Source organism: Leptonychotes weddellii, chromosome 5 (assembly GCF_054177405.1).
Source record: "Leptonychotes weddellii isolate Sample4059 chromosome 5, ASM5417740v2, whole genome shotgun sequence".
Taxonomy (NCBI): domain Eukaryota; kingdom Metazoa; phylum Chordata; class Mammalia; order Carnivora; family Phocidae; genus Leptonychotes; species Leptonychotes weddellii.
In genome coordinates this window covers 139,814,402-139,837,459 of record NC_138373.1, presented here as the reverse complement: position 1 = coordinate 139,837,459, position 23,058 = coordinate 139,814,402, and the positions used below count along the sequence as shown (strand labels likewise).

The following is a 23,058-nucleotide window of genomic DNA, read 5'->3' as shown; positions in this document are numbered from 1 at the left end:
ATTTTTGATTGCACCTCATTAATAGCCTTTTTGATTTTGACTTGGTTAGATTTTAGTTCTTTTATTTCTCCAGAAAGGGTTTCTCTGATAACTTCCATGTATTTTTCAAGCCCAGCTAGTATCTTTAAAATCATCATTCTGAACTCTAGTTCCGACATCTTACTAATGTCCGTTATTGATTAGGTCCCTGGCAGTTGGTACTACCTCTTGTTCTTTTTGTTGAGGTGATTTTTTCCGTCTTGTCATTTTGTCCAGAGGAATAGATGAATGAGAGAACAAAATGCTAACAGGGTAACAATGGCCCCAGAAAATATACACTAAGCAGAAAAGACCTGAAACCTGGGGAAAAGAAAGGGTAAGGAAGAAAAAAGAAGAAAAGAAAAAGAGAAACAAACAAACAAAAACAAAATTAAAACAAAACAGAATATGATCTAATATCATCAGGCCAGTGCATAGATCAGTGCCACACACTAGATTTTGGGCATATTTTGATCTGCTAGAAGAAAGTGCCTTCCAAAATTTTAAAGAAAGAAAAACTTATATATGTACAAAAATAAGGGTTAATATAATGAAGGGATGGAATATGACTGTAAAGATGAAAATTATAAAAGATTTTATAAAAGGAATTGCTAAGAAGTTGGTTGAAAAAAGAAACAAATAATACACTATATGTTAAAAAAAAAAAGAAGATAGCAGGAGGGGAAGAATGAAGGGGGGGAAATCAGAGGGGGAGACGAACCATGAGAGACTATGGACTCTGAGAAACAAACTGAGAGTTCTAGAGGGGAGGGGAGGGGGGGGATGGGTTAGCCTGGTGATGGGTATTAAAGAGGGCACATTCTGCATGGAGCACTGGGTGTTATACGCAAACAATGAATCATAGAACACTACATCGAAAACTAATGATGTAATGTATGGTGATTAACATAATAATAAAAAATAATAATTAAAAAAAAGAGAAGATCCTAAAAGTTTCAGTCAAAAAAATAGATCACATATGAATCAGAATGGCTTCAAACTTTTCAAGAGTAACTTTAGAAGACAGAAGATAAGGGCACAATGTCCCCAAAAGTCCCAGGAAACATTATTTACAACCCAGAATTCTGTATGCAGTCAAAAATACCAATTAAGTATGAAGTTAGACACTTTTAGACAGACAATGTCTCAAAAATTTACCTCCCAAAGTTTCTTTCTTAGGAAGCTAGAGGAGATTCTCCACCAATGGGAGAAAAAAACAAGAAAGAACAAGAAATCTAAGAAACAGGGTTTCAAGTCAAGAGAAAAGCGAAAGGAATCCCCAGAATAATAAAGGGAGATATCCAGTTGGACACCAGAAGTAGTTTCACCAGTCAGAATGGAGCAAGACAGAATCCTCCAAGAAAGTTATTTCCAAGAAAAGAAAATTTATCAAACATTAAGTTTGAATAATGTAAGAAGCAATTTAGACAAGGGATAGTTTGAAGATGAATTAGTGATGAGCACATTAAAAAAAATAAGCATAATGTGTTAAAAAACAAAATTACAATGGCAAATGTACAACACATTTAATCCCAAGGAAAACAAGAAGCTGTATGAGAAAGGAAAAAACATACTACATGACTCAACTGTGACCAGTTACAATGACGTAAATCCTGGACACTGATCTAATCAAAATCATAAAACATACAGGAAGCACAAAAGGGGGTCAAGTCTGGGAGGAAAATATAGTTCAGTGTGGAGCACGGTAAGTTTGAGGCACAGTGTATTATCTAAGTGATGACAACTAGCAGGTGATTAGAGATGCAGGACCCAAGCACACAAGAGAAATGAGGGCTGGAGGTAACACTGCTGAAAGTCACTCACTGAAAAGATGAGAGTTCAAGCCATGGGACTGATGAACTGGGATGGAAGAAAGGTAACGAAACTGGTATTCAAGGTTAGATGCTTGAGGAACAGCTATATTTAAGTGGCTAGGTAGAAAAGATAAAGAAGGGGTTAGAGAGATAAAAGGAAAAAGTAGAAAACACTGATGTCAGAAGAGGAGTTTCAAAAAGTAAATATAGGTGGTTGATGAGGGAAGAAGAGCTGAATACTGGTAATACAACAAAAAGAGTAAGTCTTGGATAAAGAAAAATATCAGATTTCACACTAATCCAAAGAGCATTAACCTTTACAACAAAAAGAACAGAGACTGAAAATAAAACTAGATTTTACATGCTTCAAAGGACTACAAGAAAGATGGGACCAGGCTTAACAAGTTTTAAATATTGAGGGAATAGTCAGGAAATGGAGGCAAGTACAGGTGGCTTAAGAAGTCTAGCAATAAAGGGAAAAACAGAATGACTATTTCAGAGGATAACATAATCCATGGAGAATCAAAGGTTTTTCACTTTTTGGTTTTAGAAAGGCCCAAGAACATGTGTAGGCTGTGGGAAAGGATCCCAAAGAGAAGAAAAGCAAAAGATACAAAAAGAAAGAAAAAATAATCAGTGAAGCAAAGTGTGCAGGGGAAGAAGAAAAAAAGGAACAGTGGGCATAAGTAGAGAACTTTATGGGAACTGAGATGAGAAAATAGAAAGGAAATTGGGATTTTTATGGCAATTTTTGAGGAGACTTACAGAAGAGAACTCTTAATGGGTGGTGTCAACCCTCTGAATAAGTAGGTATGAGGTAAGGTAATCTCCAGAGAATGAAACGGATTCAGTGACAAGATTGGCAGCTTAAGAACAACAGCATAAGTCTGGAATTGGAACTATGATGAATACAGCAAATCAATTAGGAACGAACGGACCATAACTTGGCAGCAAGGAAAGCCAGTTGAACTGCACACCTTAAATTTATAAAATGGATAAACAGTCTGGTTTCACAAATGTCTTGAACATTAAGCAACCTAATAATAATGGAATAATGCTAAGGAAAATGGAATTTTGCCAGAACTTGGAATTAGCAACAGTTGTAAGATGGAAAAACTTGACTTCAGATATAAAATGCCTTCTTCTGAAGTCATTCACTTAAAAGAAAAGAAGAAATAATAGTTTCATATAACTGAAAGATTGTCTCATAAAAGGGTTGTCTTAACCCGTCCAAGGGTATTCTGAAAAGCCTCCTCTGATATGGATTGTCCCAAAGGAAGAGAAGGTTATTTAGTATTTGCAGATAACATGTCATAGAAGTCAAAATCTGTTTACCTGAATATTCTACCTAAGAATGCTCCCAACATCTACTAACAGCTAGAAAATTCTTTAAAGTAGAATTCTACCCAGAAAGGATTACTAGATGCCCTGAAGTAATTTATACAAAAACAAGTTATCTTCAGTCAGCAAAGAGAAATCAAAGATTCAACCAGAGGATCAGCATCAGAGATTTCACCTTCCTGTAACTGAGGAGTTACCTATCAACATTAACAAATCACCTTCTCTAGTGATTCTAACAAACAAAATAGTGCCTGGGAGGGTTCAAGTATTTCCCTGGAAAAAATATATGTCAAGAAAATTTATTGAGGGGTGCCTGGGTGGCTCAGTCGTTAAGCATCTGCCTTCGGCTCAGGTCATGATCCCAGGATCCTGGGATCGAGCTCCACATTGGGCTCCCTGCTTCACAGGAAGCCTGCTTCTCCCTCTCCCACTCCCCATTTGTGTTCCTGCTCTCCCTCTCTGTCAAATAAATAAATATTAAAAAAAAAAAATTTATTGAGTGCATGTTTTGAGAAGAATTCTGTAGTATGAACTTGAGAGTACAAGAAGATGCAAGGTCTCTGCAGATCATAAATCTATATTCAATCTTATCAAAGAAAAGAAGACATGAAAATGACTGAACTGAACAGCACATTCACAAGTGGAAATGAGAAGATAAACTGAACAGTTTCTACCAATATATAGAGATATAGATAGAAGGAGGGATGTATTCAGAACCAGAGAGATGGATGTGGTAAGAGAACACTTTCTGAAGAAGGCTTTGCATAAAGGTTTGAGGGTCATTAAAAAATATGGGCAAGCAAATTGGAGGCCAAAAATCCCAATAAAGACTAATGAAGTATACAGGAACAGTAGCTGACAAATTATCTTGCCTAGAATAAACAGTACTAAGGGGGCTAGAAGAAACAAACCGGACAGGAACTGAGGGGTAGCAGAATGATGGAAGGTAAAGAGCCTTACAGCTGTACCTGATGAGCCTGGGTTTATCACAATTTATAATGTGGTACTTTTGCGTCCCAGCTGAAAGTGGCAAGATGAAAACAGAGGTAGAGAGTTATTCTAGCAGTTCTGTACCAGGATTAGGAGAGATGAAGAACACATCTTAGAAAGCTGCTATCAAACATAAGGATATGACAGCATGAACCACAGTAAATACTATGGAATGGGAGGGGAAAAGGTAGACCGAAAGACTAGGTCAAAGATGGATTAGACTTAAGACCAAAGAAAGAAAGGAGAATCAATGAAGAGGAGACTAGAATGATGGTAGAGAAAGGAATAATAAAGAAAGTAGGATTAGGATTTTATTTGAGAAGGTGAAAATTTAAAGAATTTAGTTTTTTTAGGACTATAAATTTCAGGCGCCTGAATATACTTTATTCCCTAGTTCTGAGTTTTTCCTGCATCATCAGGAGAAACAGGAAAATATAAAATAAATGGAAGAATAAAGAATAAATAAAAGCAGGGCCTTTAAAATTTGACCCCACAAATCTCAAAATTTTATGGAGCCATAAATACATGCTTAAAAATTAAGAATTCAAACCATATGAACTTTAAAGCATAAGGCAGTAAACCATTCATAAACAATCATTATAACAAGCAATTACAGTTATATTAAATATGCTCCTGGAAGTTGAAAGAAAAAGCTCTTCCTGTAGAAATGAGAAACCTATTTCTATAACCACATCATAAAACCACAAAATTACAACCAATTTAAATAAACAAAAGTGTACCTTTAATGTTCCATCAGCTGAACAACTAGCCAAAAGCTTATCATCTGGTGAAAATCTGCAGTGATTGACTGAATTTGTGTGGCCAAACATGGTATTTCGACATTCTTTTTGATTCAAATCCCAGAGCTATTTGAGAAAGATAAAAAGATAACTAAAAAACTAGTACTGAATACGGAAAAGTTAGAAATCTCATAACATTCTTCCTTCACTCCATTTAAGCTTTTTCAATTACAGAAAAATGTTCAATCATATTAATGAAAAGGTGTCAAACACAAAGGGGAACTTGTGATTACCAAGTCATGGGGCAGCCCTTAGATCAACACCTAATCTATTAAGGGACAAAAAGCTTACCTAGGCTTTTAGTCTGAGCACTAAGTAACTAAATACTGCTTATTTTAACAAAGTAGTTTGGAATCATTATCATTTTATTCAGCTCTCCAATAAGTAAATGCTCCCAAATTTTTTAGATGCTAGGTTACCCAGTCATTTCTAAGATTTCCCAATGCAAATCTTGAGTCTAGTTACTAAGCTAAAAATCTATTAATGCTCTAAAAAGTGACTTGAAAAATACAAAGATAGCAAAGATAGATATAAATACATTTGACAGGAAATATAAGAGGCTTGAAGAGCAAGCTAACACCTCTAGGAAGCAACTAACCAAATCCAGAATCCACAGGACAAATGACTCAATTTCTCTAAGGAATCAAAAGAGACAGAGGGGAAGGAGAACTTCTCCAGAATAAAAGACATTTAAGAGACGTAACAACCAAATGTCACCTGAAATTTGTATTCTGTTTCCAACAAATCTATGGTAGAAAGATATGGTTTTTTGGGGGGCGCCTAGGGGCTCAGTTGTTTAAGCGTCTGCCTTTGGCTCATGTCATGATCCCAGGGTCCTGGGATTGAGCCCCACCATCATGCTCCCTGATCAGTGGGGAGACTGCTTCTCTCTCGCACTCTGCCCTGCCCCCTGCTTGTGCTCTCTCGCATGCTCTCTCAAATAAGTAAAATAAAAAATCTTAAAAAAAAAAAAGATATGTTTTTTTAAGAATGATGGGGAAGGGGAGCCTGGCTAAGTCAGTCAGAGGAGTGTGTGACTCTTGTTCTTGGGGTCGCAAGTTCAAGCCCCATGTTAGGTATAGAGATTACTAAAAATAAATAAACTTAAAAAAAAGAAAAATGGGGAAAAGTGAACATGGACCAGATAGATCACAAAACTATTATTTATTATGTTAGGTGTGATAATGGCATGGTACTTAGGTTTAAGACCTCAAATATGCAAGCTGAAGTATTTTGGGCGCAATGACATGATATCTGCGATTTGTCCCAACATGCTCCAGCCAAAAAAAAAAAAAAAAAAAGGGAGGGGGAGAATAAAATAAGATTGGCAAAATATTAATAATAGTGAGAGCTAGACAATGGATACCACAAGGGTTTATTATTGTACTCTCTCCTTTTGGGTATGTTTGAAAAGTGAATAAAATATAAATAAAAAGGGCTATAGTCCTCTCTGGGGATTTATGCTAACTATATTAAACACGGAAGGAGAAATCATCCATCCCCAAAATTAATACTGACAAAAATCCTTTGGAAATGACCAGTGAGGTAAGTCCTATTCTTCATGTCCATCTCCATCTTCGACTTCTTTATCCTAGTCCTAGGTAAATTCAGTTTTTCAGATAAGGCAAGTCACATGGGGGCAACTTCAGATTTTCGTATTTTCATTGCCTTCTCTCAGTTCAAGAGTCACAAGAAGTGAATTCTAATTGTCCACATGGTAATACAGGTGTGGTATGGCAGATTTTAAAGTAAAACTTGTCCTCAATTAAAACTGTTGACTAAACAATAGAACCCATAGATCTCTCTTTGGTCTTATATCCTAAAGCTTTTTGTCTATAATTAAAATGAGGAAACATAAACTTCTTCACCCTACAAAATGTTAAAAAGAAACATCAAAAATTAATCATAAAATAATACAGAAGTCTTAGTTTTTTAGAGGTGGATTTATTCAATAAGGTAAAGCATATCTGAGTAAAAATGAGCTATGATTATAAGACTACATTAGTCTGTTATTTTAATCCAATCCAGTGTTTTCAAATTGTGCTATGCAGGCCCCTAAGGATTCCAAAACATGTCTGAAAGGGACTACTGGGGGAAATAAGAGAGGGAACAAGAGTAGAAAAGCAAGCTCAAGGGCGCCTGGGTGGCTCAGTCAGTTAAGTGTCTGACATCCGCTAAGGTCATGATCTCAGGGTCCTGGGACAGAACCCCACATTGGGCTCCTCACTCAGCAGCTGAGCTTCTCCCTCTTCCTCTGTCTTCCCTCCCACCCCCGCTCAAGCGCGCGCACCCACACACACTCTCTCTTTCAAATAAATAAATAACGTCTTTAAAAAAAAAAAAAAAAATGCAAGACCACACCCCACTTAAACCAGAGCAATGGGCTTTGTCTGTTACACACTGAGCTTCTATGTAAGTTTTCTTTTGGAGGGGAAAAAAAAAAAAGATAAAGTTTCAGCTTCTTGAACTGAAGGGGAGAGGGGAGACAATTTTCAATATTTTCTGAAGTTTTTAAAAATACTGTATTAAAAAAAAATACTGTATTTAAATGTCAAACACAGAGTCTATGAGGTTTTCCAAACTGAAATGGTTTGCCCAAACCTCCCAAAAATATAATGTCCCTTTGCAAAGATGGTGTGACATTAAAAAAGACAGGGTAGAAACCAAACCAAAAAACAATCCAAAGGAAGTTAGTGAATCTTTCTGGACCCCCAGAAAATTTAATCTAGCTATCTTCAATATGCCATTTAAGAGGAAAAAAAGATAAAATCTTTTATAATTTGTAACTATAAAGCATTATCAAATATATATAAAATGCACATCTGCTTTCAGTTTCTTTTTTTTTCTATCAGCACCTTTTTTCCTTCCTCCTTCTAATAACAACCTCTCTTCTGAATCAAGCCCCACTTATAATTCAAATAGAGCTGACCTCACTTCATTTGTCCCATTTCTACATGGCTGAACTTGTTATCTTTAACCAATTCAAGGATTCCATATCCTATTGGACCACTAGGGTTATTTAACAATGAGCATATAAGCCAAACCAGGTCAAATAGTCTTCTTTAAAATTAAATCTATGGGGCCTGGGAAAGAGTAAGTTTCTCTTCCTCTGTGACTATAAGCTATAAGACCCACGTAAGCCTGTAACTGAGAACTGCCATATTTCCTGCCACACAGAAAGAACACGCCTGAACCAACAAAGAGAGAAACAAAATCTAAAAATGGAGGGGGGATTAAACTCCAAGAATGTAATTTAAGCATCTGGAATCAGTTATGCCTAAAGCCATGCTCCCTTTAGACTTTTCAGTTACATGAACCAGTAATTTCTTTTTTTTTGTTTTTTTTTGGCTTAGCTAGTATGGAAGTTCCTATCACTGCAACCAAAAGAGCCCTGAACAATACAAGAGAAAATCAAAAAAGATGTTCTGATGCACCTATCAAATTTGTGCACGTAATTCTCATTATCCACACTTACTTTGAGGAAGCAGTCACTTGACGCAGTGGCTAAGAGAAGGTAATGACTGTTGTTGGTAAAGTGGCAGCAGTTGACTTGCTCTGAGTGCTCATCATAGATATGTACTAGTTCCCCCGTCAGAGAATTCCAGATCTAAAGAGAATAGAGAAAATAAAATTTACAACTACCCCTTACTTTCAAAGGGAGAACAGAAGAGCAAACAAATGTGAGCTGTTTTGTGGCAGATTTTCCCAGTCAGACATAATACCCCCCTTCTCTAAAACATGTCTGTATTTTTCCAGGATGTCTTTTTAAAAATTACAAGTCTACACGTGTGCCTTTCTATAGCACAATTAGAATCCCATGAAAACATTACATTCTTCAAGGGCAAGACTGCACATGTTCACATGAATGACAGTAGGCAGAGAAGTGCTATAAAAGGAATGGAATAATGGACTTTAGATCAGAAGGATTAAGTCCAAGACCTGGCTCTACCATTTATAATTTGTGTGTCCATCATCAAGTCTTTAATTTATCTGCATCATAGTTCCCTCCTCTGTAAAATGAGGATACTTATACCTGCCCTGTGTACACAATTCAAATGAGATAAAGGACATGTGCTGCTGACTTCAAGGTATCAATAAAAAGTAAAGGCAGATGGATCAGTGAAAAAAATTAAGGCTTTAGATTCTGAGGGAAACCTAGCTTTGAACCCTGGCTCCATTAGTTATCCGTTAATGTGAGCTTGGGCAAATGACTTCATCTCTGTACCTATTTTCTCATCTGCAAAATGGGATCAATACTTACTCTGCAAGTTGTAGTGAGAAATTGATAATGTAATATAACAAAGTGTGTAGTATAAAGCCTCACAGTGTTAAATTCCCAAGCAGAAGTAATCATCATTCTAGTTACTATGTAAGACAACAAAGCAATGTGTGTTCTAACAATAAACAAAAGAAATAAATTACCTAGTCTTCACTGGGCTCTGAACTTTTTAGAGGTATTAATGTCCCTCTCATAGCATTTTCTTTTTTTTTTTTAATTTTTAAGTAAGCTCTATTCCCATTATGGGGCTCAAACTCATGACCCCAAGATGAAGCGTCATATGCTCTACCATCTGAGCCAGCCAGGTGCCCCGCATTTTTTGTCTTATCAAAGCACTCACCAGAGGTCCAAAGAGTTTAAGTTCTTTAATAGACATTTGTTCTATATTTTGAGTACTTAGAAAACAGAAACTCAGAGTTATCTCCTTTTATTCCACATAGCTCTTGACTTTGGAACTGTGCAAGACTGGCGAACTCCAAGCCTGACTCAGTAGTGGCTATGGAGTTAATTAACTGGTTGGTTGTAAAGCCACCTAGACAGTCCAATCTATCAAGAAGTAGACTCTTCCAAGGTCTTACTTTGTCTGGACACTCCAAAGTCTTCTTCAAGTGAGTGCAGACCCCAGGAAACTTCCAAGCCAATTTTCTTGCTCCCAGGTCCACTAAGACCCACCCCATCTAGCCAGTTTCAACAGTCCGTCTGTCCGTCCTTCCTTCCTTTCTTCCTCCCTCCCTCTTTCCTTTCTCCCTTTCTTCCCCTCTCCCTTTCTTTCTTCCCCTCCCTTTCTTTCTTTCCCTCTCCCTCTCTTTCTTCCCCTCTCCCTCTCTTTCTTCCCCTCTCCCTCTCTTTCTTCCCCTCTCCCTCTCCTCTCTATTTATCTATCTACCTACCTACCTATCTACCTATCTATTTATTTGCAGTACTCCCACCAAGTCAGGATCCATCTCTTTTTAAAAAGCCTGAAGCGAGAGGCACCTGGCTGGTTCAGTCGGTTGGGCATCCAACTCTTTGATTTCGGCTCAAGTTATGGTCCCAGGGTCATGAGATTGAGGCCCGTGTCCTCACCCAGTGTGGAGCCTGCTTGGGATTCTCTGTCTCCCTTTCCTTTCTCCCCGCCACCCCGCTCCCACATGTGCACACTCTCTTAAAAAAAAAAAAAAAAAAGCCTGAAGTGAGGTGTTTGGGGTGCCTGAGTGGCTCAGTTGGTTAAGCGTCCAACTCTTGATTTCAGCTCAGGATCGTGAGATGAACACGGCAGCATCAGGCTCCACACTGTGTGAAGCCTGCTTAAGATTCTCTCTCTCCCTCTGCCCCTCCCCCGCCCAACCCTCCCCACTCCGCACTCCCTCTCTAAAAGAAAAAAATCTGGGTTGCACACTTCACAAATTATGTATTTTACAACAGGAATCCAATCTCAGTAATTTTGTGCAGCAACACTTCCAATCACATTGCCCTCAAAGATTCCAACTGATATTTTATCACACAGACTTATCAATAATAAACAGAAGGCAAATTCATTAATTTGTAATTGTTTCTCCCAGCTGTCTGGTAAATATCTCAGGCTGAGAAACCTAGGCATTTTTGCTGGTGCTTAAAAACAGACAGTGTTAATTTGCAAGTGGATAAAAACTGGTTTGCCTCAAGTCTGTAGATTAACAGGCAAGAGTCCTTTACCCCTACTTACCCTAGTCCCTCCACTATGGAAAAAGAAAATGAATTCTATGGTAATTACAACTCAAGAGAAAAATATTTCCCTACCTTCACTTTTTTATCCACTGAGCAGGTTGCTATTAATCTGTCATCTGCAGAGAATGTACAACAAAGCACTTCATCCTCATGAGCCTTGATTTCTAGCAGTTTCTCTCCTGTTTCAGCTTTGAACACCTGCACAAGCAACAATAAAATCTTTTTACCATAAACCAATGGCCACCGTTCAATAAAAATCTTTCTTTAAAAGACTTTAATCCACAGTATTTTGCAATAGTAATGAACCTTGGCAAAACCACTCTAAAAAGCAGAATATCTGTCAGAGTTTATATGTCTTAACATAGAGAACTATCCCTTATTAAATGACTGTAATATCAATAAAAAGAGCCTGCAGAGTATAGCTTCAGTTCTTGAGATTAATTTGGCAAATTCTTTTTTTCTTCTTCTTTTTTTTTTTTTTTAGTTTGGCAAATTCTTAAACAGAAAACATTTCATTCAATATGTTTTCTTTCTGGGGCTCAAAACCCAAAATTAATAAAATTAGTAATAAAGCACACATATAAAAATAAAGTTTACAGTCATAATTTTGCAAAGACTAAACCTAATCTAAATATCAGTTTTAACTAATCTGATCCCGTTTCCTTCAAAATCAAAAAGCAGAGCACAAATTTAAAGAAAAGCACTCATTCATGTATCCCAAAAACAAATGAGAACTTAAATTCCTTCAAGCACCTTAGGAAATAATCTAGTCTGATTCCTGTTTACAGTCAGAATCTGTGTCTGAACCTGTGATAAGGTAGGTATTTTACCTAATCACTGTTTTTTAATCAGAGCCCTGTGCACTGTGATATGGAGTCCTTATGTCTTTTAACAATTTGCATTTCCTCATTACTCTTAGAGGGCTCATGGATGACAGTAACGGATTTGCTAGGGTAAAAGGTACTTTTATGTCACTTGGCAACTTTAAAATTATGAAAAAACACAACCATATCTTCTAAATTTCCAGAGACAGCTTTTATAAAATGTTCAAGAGATTTGGATTTCTCTAATGCTAATGTGCAATTTTCTTCAATTCTAGGATTTAAATATATTCTAATATGTACAGTATTCGGTACATGCCTCTTTCAATTTTTCTCAAGAGATATGTTTTACCTGTAGGGTTTTATCAACTCCACAAGAAGCTATTCTTTGACCATCCTCAGAAAAGCAAGCATGGTAAACAGCATCTGTATGGGGGCGGACAACTAAGCGGGAAAGATTCTTGATGTTTTTTTTGTTTCTACATACAAGGAGAAAATGAACAGAAACCCAGTAAGTAATTTTTTTTTCAGTAATAAACTGTCTGTTAACATTGTTGTGTTGCCAAAATACAAAATTCTTAAAATTAAGTTACCAGCATGTAAATGACAGCATGGATCTCCTGAAGGAAAAAGTATTACGGAAGTGGCTTTTTAAGAGAAATGCTACCCTATATAAAGCAACCGGTCAGGTGCTGCAAATGGCAGAGTTGGGAGATATCTAATTAATCAAACACATGTTGCTTTCTATTTTCCTTTGATATATTAATGATAACATATGCAGAGAAATCATTATGTAAGGATACCCTCAAAAAAATCTCCATTGTTTTTAAAGGGAAAGAAGCCAGGGCACCTGAGTGGCTCAATCAGTTAAGCAACCCGACCCTTGACTTCAGCTCAGGTCATGATCTCAGGGTTGTGAGACTGAACCCAGCATAGGGCTCCATGCTGGCCATGGAGTCTGCTTGAGATTCTCTCTCTCCTTCTGCCCCTCCTCTCTCTCTCTAAAAAAATTAAAAATTTTAAAAAATAAATAAAAGGAAAGAAGCCATAGCAAAATGAAGCTCATTTCCTAACTAAAGTATGACACTACACCCACCATTAACAATGATGTACTTTATTTTTTTTTAAGATATTATTTATTTGCTCAGGTCATGATCCTGGAGTCCCAGGATCGAGTCCCGCATCGGGCTCCCTGCTCAGCAGGGAGTCTGCTTCTCCCTCTGACCCTCCCCCCTCTCATGCTCTCTCTATCTCATTCTCTCTCTCAAATAAATAAATAAAATCTTTAAAAAAAAAAAGATATTATTTATTTGAGGAGCGCCTGGGTGGCACAGTTGTTAAGCATCTGCCTTCAGCTCAGGTCATGGTCCCAGGGTCCTGATATCGAGCCCCACATCGGGCTCCCTGCTCAGCGGGAGGCCTGCTTCTCCCTCTCCTACTCCCCCTGCTTGTGTTCCCTCTCCCACTGTGTCTCTCTCTGTCAAATAAAATAAATAAAATCTTTAAAAAAAAAAAAGTACCAGTCTGCATTTAAAAAAAAAAAAAAGATATTATTTATTTGAGAGAAAGAGAAAGAGAAGGAGAGAGCGAACGAGCACACGAGCAGGGAGGGGGCAGATGGAGAGGGAGAAGTAGGCTCCCCACTGAGCAGGGAGCCCGAGGCAACTGGAGGCTCGATCCCAGAACCCTGGGATCATAACCCGAGCTGAAGGCAGACGCTTAACCAACTGAACCACCTAGGTGCCCCACGATGATGTACTTTAAATTTGCTCTTCTCTAACCACAATTATTCATAGAGGAGAAAAAGAAGGCAATATCATTTTTTTTGTAACTATTCCACTAGTGCAGTTAATATATTATTTCTTATGGGTTAAAGGGGTAAAGTATTAGAGCAGTGTCAGAATTTCATATACAGACACCCCAGTCACTTTGAGTACAAATAAATATGTTAAATGGCATTGTACTTATTTTAGGAGTCAGATAAAGAGCAAACCTACTTCTACTACTTATTAGGTGTGTAAACTTAGGCAAATTATTGAACCTAATAAGTTTCCATTTCCTCATATGTACAACAGGAGTAATGATACCTGCTCTAAACACTGCCTGGCACATAAGGATGCCACTGTTACTATTCTTTAAAAAAATTAACCACACATCTACTCCTGAAACCAATATTACACTATATGTTAACTAGAATTTTTTTTAAAAGATTTTATTTATTTATTTGACAGAGAGAGACACAGCGAGAGAGGGAACACAAGCAGGGGAGTGGGAGAGGGAGAAGCAGCCCTCCCGCTGAGCAGGGAGCCCCATGCGGGGCTCGATCCCAGGACCTTGGGGTCACGAGCCAAAGACAGACACCTAACGACTGAGCCACCCAGGTGCCCCTAACTAACTAGAATTTAAATAAAAACTTTAAAAAAATTAACCACACACAAGATGGACCAAATGAAAAAAGGGAACACAAAAGGTAAATCAGACTTAGATCTTGCCTAGAAAGTATTATAATTTATTAGAAGCAAAGAAACAAACACTATATGAACTAAGGTGATGAGAACCTAGAAGAAAACCAGGTAAATTACTAGCAAAGATTAGAAAATTAGGCTAAAAAAATACTCTCTTTCCCCTTGTTCTAACTACTCAATTCCCCAAAGGTCAGAAAGTGACTGTTGCAAAGATGGGCATGTAACAGACGGCCAAAAAGTATTAAAGAAATAACAAATGAATGTATGAACACATAATTTCTTTGAAAGCTAAAATTCAGTTAAATTTAAGCTTATACCAATCTAAACATTTCTATAGAAAAAAAAATCTTTCTAGTACTAAAGTAAAGCATTCTTTGAATATGACCTGGTCAAACCCAGTTAAAAGATTCAGCTCACAGAATGACTAAGCATTCTGTGAGAGAACATCACAGGCTGAAACGCAGCTCATGTAATGGGAAGAAAAAAAAAAAAAGCAAGAAAAAGTGAAAAATCAAATTCAACAAGTCATAAGAGAACAAGAACTAAACCTATACCCATCTGATTATCAGACCATGTATTAACTCTATTTCAACCACTAACCAAAACATCAATTCAGTTGGATCTTCCACAAATTTCTTTTGCATACCAACTATATGGACCAGGAAAAATGCTAAATGCTATTCTTAATAACTAATATTTATTGAGGACCTTCTGTGAACTAGGTACTGTTCTAAGCACTCTATGTGTGTGTGTATATGTTTGTATACACACATACTCATTTAATCTTCTCAATAATGCTATGAAAGAGCACTATTAGGTGAGAGAAGTTGAATAACTTTCCCTGGTTATAAACAACCAATAAAGCAGAGCTGGGTTTCAAGTCCAGGCAGTCTAGAGCCAAAGTCTGTTAATTTTAACCTCCAAACTATTCTAAACTGCAGAATGTATAGACTAGTAACAGAAAAATAGGCCATCACCATAAAGTGAAACAAATGTTACAATATAAAGTGAGCAAGTATTCTAGAATACAGACAGGTTTACCTTAGCTTCAATGAATTTGGGAAATCACCTACGGCAACCTATTTGGAAAGAGGGCCCGGGACTAATAAATATTGCAGATATCAACCTAGAGTTCAATTCAGATATAAATTACACATGAAAAGACAATCACTCATGTTCATTATTTCCAGCTGTAAGAGAAGCAGGGCATATAGAAGGCACACGGAACATCAAGCTCAACAGACCCAGGAGTTAAATTCCATTCAACAAGCTACACAAGCTTAGTCAAGTCTCAACATCTCTGTGCCTCAATTTTTTCATTTGTAAAATAGAGCAAATAATATTTACCTTCTAAGGTTTGAAGGTAAAATGAGTAATGTGCGCATATCATATATAACAGACATTAAAAAGATGAGTTAACCCTCTTTTTCTAATTGATAAGATTAAGACAAGAGCAAAACTGAATAGACTCTTTTAGGAGTTAGAACAATCAAAATTCAGGGGAAGTTTAATGAGGGCTATCTGAAAGGCGAAGGGCTAATCACTATATATCCAATATCTCATTTCAATCTTCATAAAAATAATATACCTCAAAGAATTGCTATCTCTATTTTATATACGAAAAGAAGAGCAACCTGTAATTTGTTCAAAATCACAGAACTATCAGGTTTCAGAAATGAGGCTTAAATCAATGTTTGTGGCTTCAAAGCCCATGTTCTTTGCTAGTAAACTATGTTACAATAAGTAAACCATTTGGTATTATTTAGTATGACTAGTCAAAATGCCTACAGGCAAGCATCTATTTCTATGGACTCTTTGAAAATATGTATTTCTCCTATGCTCACTTCTCCAGAACTTTTCAATAAGTAAGAATGCTTATTAAAAGTTCCAGCCCTTTACAAAGTAGTTAAATCTTCCTGGAGTGAACTTATTCACTACCTGAAAAATAATGACACAGTTAGCACTCCACTCCCTTTGGTTTCTTTCCTAATCTACTTACATCCACTCCAGGTAAAGAACTCCATGATCGACCTCCTGCTTGGCCTGCAGCTTAGCTTGCTGATAAACTTCTGAAGTTTCTGGTTCACAGAGACCCAGCTGTACAATATTAGGAAATGGCTGTCGTCCAAGAAGATGTCCATTTAAAGATAAAAATTCCTGGAAATTTTCACAGACTGCACAATCCTATGAACAAACTGAAATCTCTTAGAAATATAACTAGACTTAAGATGTGGCATTTTTCTGTTTCTGTGATCTTGTCACTTTAAAGGCTTAAATGAAATATTCTCTACATGAGCTAAAATTAAACAGCCAACCATTAGGTAACAAATATATGGTGACCCTCTCCAGATTTTTAAACATAGTGTAAAAATCTCATTATCCAAGTATTACTTTCTTAATACATTTTTGTGTAAAAAACAAAAAACAAAACAAAAAAACCCAGTGGACACTTTACTTCCTCAACTTTCAAACCTCAATCCCATCTACATTCCCAGTAGGCTAGGAAGCAAAATAATTAGAATAATCAAGGGTCAAAATGAGGAAATTATCTCTCTTTGTCCCTTTTATTCTGCTCATCCCCACTATTAAACCTAGAATTAAATGACAATGAGATGCCCTTTAAGAACTTATTTTTCATACTAAGCGTACCTTTTCATCCAATATATGCCTGTATTCCACAAATTCATGAATCAGATGAGCAGGGCCTACGAGTTCAGTTTTTGCTTTAATCCAATCCAGGGAAAACATTAAAGTACAAAGTTCCTTTAAAAAAAAAAAAAAAGTAAGATGAGGATACTGTTAAAGACATCAAAGAATTTTAACTCTACCATCCTTATCTTTTTTTTTTAAATAAAGATTTTATTTATTTGAAAGAGAGAGTGATCGAGAGAGAGAGAGAAAGAGCACAAGCCAGGGAGTGGGGCAGAGGGAGAAGCAGACTCCCACCTGAGCAGGGAGCCTGACATGGGGCTCAATCCCAGAACTCTGGGATCATGACCTGAGCCAAAGGCAGACACTTAACCGACTGAGCCACCCAGGAGCCCCTACCATCCTTATCCTAACACCACTGAAAGAAACGTAGCAGATAACTTAGAATTTAAGGACAGAAAGGAAGCTATTTTAAAAGGAACCAAATAAACATAAAATGGACCACACAACTTAAATCAAAATAAATTTTAGCTGGATTAAACACTTAAATATAAAATAGAAAACCTCAAAAAATTCTATAGGATACAGGCAAATATTTTTGTAACCCTAGGATGAAAGAAATGTTTGTAAACATGACACCAAAAGTACAAAAAAAAAAATAAGAAAGAGAGAAATGTGAACTTAACCACCTAAAAACTCAAAAACCTTCAATATAGTTGCAAACAATATAAATAAAACTTGACAAAAAATATTTATTTACAACACATATGATAGATGAGGGCTTAATATTCTTTTTTTTATAGAAAAATTCTAATAAGGGGCGCCTGGGTGGCTCAGTCGGTTGAGCAGCTGCCTTCGGTTCAAGTCATGATCTCAGGGTCCTGGGATTTAGTCCCACATCGGGCTCCCTGCTTCTCCCTCTACCTCTGCTGCTCCCCCTGCTTGTGTTTTCTCTCTCTCTGTCAAATAAATAAATAAAATCTTTAAAAAAAAAAAAAGAGTACTGCAGAGGAAGCCATGTTTTCAAAAACAAAAAAAAAGAAAATTCTAATAAAATAAGAGAAACACCTCAACAAAAAAAATAGGTAAAAGCAATGTAGGAGACTCAATGCACAGAATAAAAGGTACAAATGGCCAAAAACCTCACCAGTAATCTAAATGAAACAACAAAGATTCAGCATGTTTTAATATCAGATTTCTAGGGACACCTGGCTGGCTCAGTCAGTTAAGCGTCTGCCTTCGACTCAGGTCATGATCCCAGAGTCCTAGGATCAAGTCCCACATCGGGCTCCTTGCTCAGCAGGAAACTTGCTTCTCCCTCTGCCTGCCACTCCCCCTGCTTGTGCGAACTCTCTCTCTCTCTGACAAAGTAAATAAAATCTTAAAAAAAAAAAATCAGATTTTTAAAGACTAAAAGCAGTAATAAGAATATTAGCTGGAGTCAGAGGAAATGAACACTCTCATATACTGTTGATAGTGATGTAACTCAAGAGCACCTTTCTGGAGGACAGTCTGGTAATCTGTATTAAAATTCTAACTATACATACCATTTGACCCAGAAATTACACTTAAAAAATGTGTCCTAAGAAAATAATCAGACAAGTGTGCTTAAGCAATCTAACTGCCCATAAGCCTCAATATACAATGAAATAGTAATGCAGCTTCAAAAATTTTTTCACTCTATATAAACTGACATAAAAAGAGGACCATGAAATACAGTTAACTGGGGGAGAAAAAGGATATAAGACTATTTCTATTATGATCCTATTTTGGGTTTAAAGAACAAGTATGTGGGGGTGCCTGGGTGGCTCAGTCAGTTCAGTCTCTGACTCCTGATGTCGGCTGAGGTCATGATTTCGGGGTTGTGGGATCGAGCCCTACATCGGGCTCTGCACTGGGCATGGAGCCTGCTTGGGATTCTCTCTCTCCCTCTGAGCCTCCCCCTGCTCACACATGCACTCTCTCCCTAAAAAAATTAAAATTAAGAAAAAAAAAAGGATAAGTATGTGTATCTGAGCAGCAAAACAACTTGGAAAACTATACACAAAAGCATTAGCAATAATGTCATTTTCACTTTCTTTTTAGTTTTTTGCCTATATTTTTCCAATGAAAAACCTTTAAAAATTAGAAATTATCTTTAAAAATCAGAAAAAAAGGCTAAAAAGGTAAGAATAAACTGAATCCTGTCACACTACCATACATACCAAGTTTTAAAAAGATGCACTGACCCAATAATCCCACTTCAAAAAATTTTCAAAGGAAATAATGTAGGTGCAAAGACAACATTGTTCATTACAGCATCATAAAGGCAAAAAACTAAAAACCTAAATGTGCAACAATTACAGTTTAAGTAAATTTGGCACAAGTATTTATTGGAATACCTTCATTCCAAAGTGTATATTATTAAATGTAAACTATATTTTGCTAGGTGAAAAAAACAGGATACAACAATACACCTTTTTTTTTAACCAAGAGATAACATACCTAAGCATAGATAAATTACTCAAAGTACATATGGTTTTCCAAAATGTTAACATTCTGAATAGTTGGTACTCATGATTTCAAATATCATCTATGTGGTGACGATTCCCAAATTTTATTTTTAGTCCATAACGTTCCCCCAGAAATCCAGATTCATATATCCAACTATATACCCTTTATTTACAGTCAGATGTCTTAATACGTATGAGACAGTATATTCAAAATGATTTCCTAACCTTCCCTTTACCCCTGAAAAATACCCAGTCTGCCCACAGACTTCCCAATCTCAGTTCAGGGCAACTCCATTCTTTCTGTTGTGCAAGCTTGGAGTCATCTTATAATGCACACCAAATCCATCATAAATCATGATGATGCTATATCATCACTTTCTCCTTCCATGCTGAGCACTTACTACTCCCAACATAGTATAAATTTACTTGTCTCCCCACAGAATATAAATTCAATGAGAGCAGGGACTTTGTGCCTATGGTAGATCCTCACAATGAAGAATAATATACCAGTACCTAATAGGCACTCAATAAATATTTGCTGAATGAATATAATTTCCCATTCTCCATTTCCTCTCAAAGCCTAAAAACACAAATCCATACTGCCCAAAAAGGAAAGCTACTAGTAAGAAGACAGTGAATTTTTAGGTGGTTCATTTACTACAGTTACTAAGGTACCTTTCTAAATCACTGTAGGTAAAAAGTGTAACAAAAACAAAAATACTTACATAGGCTATAATCCTATTTTTACTAATAAAAGAAAATTCTAAACATAGGAGGAAATAGAAGTGAGATAAAAATAATTTTTAGGGCACCTAGGTGGCTCAGTCAGTTAAGCGTCTGCCTTCACCTCAGGTCATGATCCCAGGATCCTGAGATCGAGTCCCACATCAGGTTCCCTGCTCTGCAGGAAGTCTCCTTCTCCCTCTGTCCCTCCCCCACTCATTTTCTCTCTCTAAGAAATAAATAAATAGATCTTAAAAAATAGTAATAATAATTTTTAAATGGGTCACCTTACTTTGTGCATATTGGCACTAGCCATGTGGTAGGCCAGAAAATTGTACCAATACATGCAGTCCTCCTGATCTGGTGAAAGAGTATGTGGCTGGTAATGTTTCTGGAACTGAGTGATTATCTTCTTATGTAAATCCTGAAACCCAAATGAAACATTTTAGAAGACAGAAATAATTTCATAACCTAAGCATCACAGTAACTACAGCTTACAAAGCTATTTAAAAATGTACAGAGAATCTACCCACAAAATACTTACTACAAAAGGAAAAAATTAGTAGCTTTACAGTGGAGAAACTAGCAGGTACCACTTTAACCAAGTGATCAACTTAACATCACTGACAACAAGACATATCAACACCCTGATATGATGCACTGAGGACACAACATGACTTCTGTAGTATTCTTGCCAAAAATATATAACCTTAATCTAGTCATGAGAAACCATCAGACAAACCCAAACTAAGGGACGTTATACAAAATAACTGGCTAGTACTCTTCAAAAATGACCATGAAAGATAAAGCAAGCAAAGAATTTTCATAGATTTGAGGAAACTAAGGAAACATGACAATTATATGCAATATGGGATCTTGATCTGAACCACAAAAAAGGCATTGGGGGAAAGCTAGCAAAATCTAAATAAAATCTGTGGGTTAGTTAACAGTATTCTATCATTGTTAATTTTCTAGATTTGATAACTGTATTATAGTTATATAAGATGTTAACATTGGGGGAAGCTAGATGAAGGTACATGCATAAAACTCTCTATGCTGTTTTGCAACTTTTCTATAAGCCTAAAATTATTTCAAAATAAAAAAATTTTAAAAATGTACAAAGATGCAGTACCTGAAGTTGATTGCGATTCTTCTCTATAAGGAAATCTACTTGAAGATCATGTAAATAATAACAAAATGATTTTCCATTCCGATCACAGAATAAGAGAGACTTATTAACAAACTCCTGCAGTATATCTTCAACTTCTTCAGTTTCCATGTCCCAGAGAATACATAACACCTAGAAAGCATTTTAAGCATTTAATATACCACAAAACTACAATTACCAGGATTGTAGATAAGGTGTTAACACACACACACACACACACACACACACACACAAATCATATCTTAAAGCCCTGAATAACAGGGCTTTATTTCTCTTCCATTTCATATGAAAAAGCTCAACTATTCATCAAGATAGAAAAGAGAAGAAGTCAGATGCTTCTCCAGCCTCACTAGAACTGAGAATAGGAAATAATCTGAGTTCAACACCAAGCCCATGATGGAGACTAAGAGCAGTGGGATTTTTACAGCCCCCCACATACACCTCAGTGACATGGGTCTTAACCTTCCAATATCCTCTCTAACAACATCCTTGGTACTGTATCAAAAGTTACATGCCATAAATATCCAAGGACAAGGATTGTTGGTCCTTCTATTACCTTTGTAGGCACCTTAACATCCTTCTGAAGGATAGAAAGATCTGTGTAATAATCTTTGATGTCCTCTCTGAGCATTTCAACACTTATAGACATGGCTTCATCCAGAGCCTCATAATCGTAGGATGAAGATTTCCTTATTCTCTTAAATTGCTTATTCTGAAGTTGCCTGAGGTAGTAATCCCAACGGTTGGGAAAATCACGTAAAAGTGCACCAATTAAAGACACTACAAGAGGAGAACCTAAAAACAGAACAAAACGAAACAAAAGTCACTGTATTAATACTGTCTCATTTCAAAATTACCACTAAGAGTCCCTTTATTCTTAAAAAAAAAAAAAAATTCTGCTGCATGTTATCTAAAGCCTTAAAATATCTATCACTCTTGGATTCTCTTTAGATATTTATTCTAAGGAAGCCATTAGAAATAAGAAATACTTCCTCTAAGGATATTCATCACAGCATTATTTAAAATAGTGAAAAATCTTAAATAATAACAAATGATTGAATAAATTGAAGTTACCACAATATTATGCCATTGGTAATTTTTTCAAAAGATACTTAATGACGTAAGCAAATGTTCAAGATTTGCTATATGAAAAGGGAAGATTCAAATTGTGTATACCACTGTAATCTCAATATTTTTTTCAAAGTTTTATATGTCTTAAAAGACTGAAAGAAATACTCTTATGGTGCTAATTACCAAATTATGGGTAATTTCTTTTTTTTTATCGTTTTACACATTTTTTAAATGTTTCAAAAATGGACATCCATCACCTTTATAATGAATACAAACGAAGTATTCTTTTCTAACATATTTCTTAAGTCAGTTAACTCATTTGGAGTGCCTGCGTGGCTCAGTCGGTTAAGCATCCAACTCTTGATTTCTCCTGAGGTCATGATCTCAGGATCTTGAGATCAAGCCCTTGGTGTGGCTCCCCACTGAGTGGGGAGTCGGCTTCCCCCCTCCCTCTCCCTTTGCCCCTACCCCCTTGTGCACATGTGCACGCACTCGCTCTCTCTCAAATCATCTTTTTTTAAGAAAAGTCAGTTAACTCAGGGCACCTGGGTGGCTCAGTCATTAAGTGTCTGCCTTCGGCTCAGGTCATGATCCAGGATCCTGGGATCGAGCCCCACATCGGGCTCCCTGCTCAGGCGGGAAGCCTGCTTCTCCCTCTCCCACTCCCCCTGCTTGTGTTCCTGCTTTCACTATCTCTCTCTGTGTCAGATAAATAAAAATCTTTAAAAAAAAAAAAAAAAA

At 36.6% G+C, this 23,058-nt stretch overlaps 1 protein-coding gene across 3 annotated transcripts in view; it reads right to left on the bottom strand.

The window, feature by feature from the left end:
- APAF1 (apoptotic peptidase activating factor 1) overlaps nt 1-23,058 on the bottom strand; it is an 80,511-nt gene that overhangs the window by 34,676 nt on the left and 22,777 nt on the right. For all 3 annotated transcript variants that reach the window (XM_081822224.1, XM_081822225.1, XM_081822226.1), the window contains 9 exons: nt 21,803-22,041; nt 21,211-21,378; nt 20,371-20,502; nt 16,864-16,977; nt 16,214-16,398; nt 12,102-12,228; nt 11,001-11,126; nt 8,439-8,570; nt 4,904-5,029 (listed from right to left, as the gene is read on the bottom strand). In XM_081822224.1, the coding sequence (XP_081678350.1) occupies nt 4,904-5,029; nt 8,439-8,570; nt 11,001-11,126; nt 12,102-12,228; nt 16,214-16,398; nt 16,864-16,977; nt 20,371-20,502; nt 21,211-21,378; nt 21,803-22,041 (1,349 nt within the window). The remainder of the gene's footprint in view (nt 1-4,903; nt 5,030-8,438; nt 8,571-11,000; nt 11,127-12,101; nt 12,229-16,213; nt 16,399-16,863; nt 16,978-20,370; nt 20,503-21,210; nt 21,379-21,802; nt 22,042-23,058) is intronic.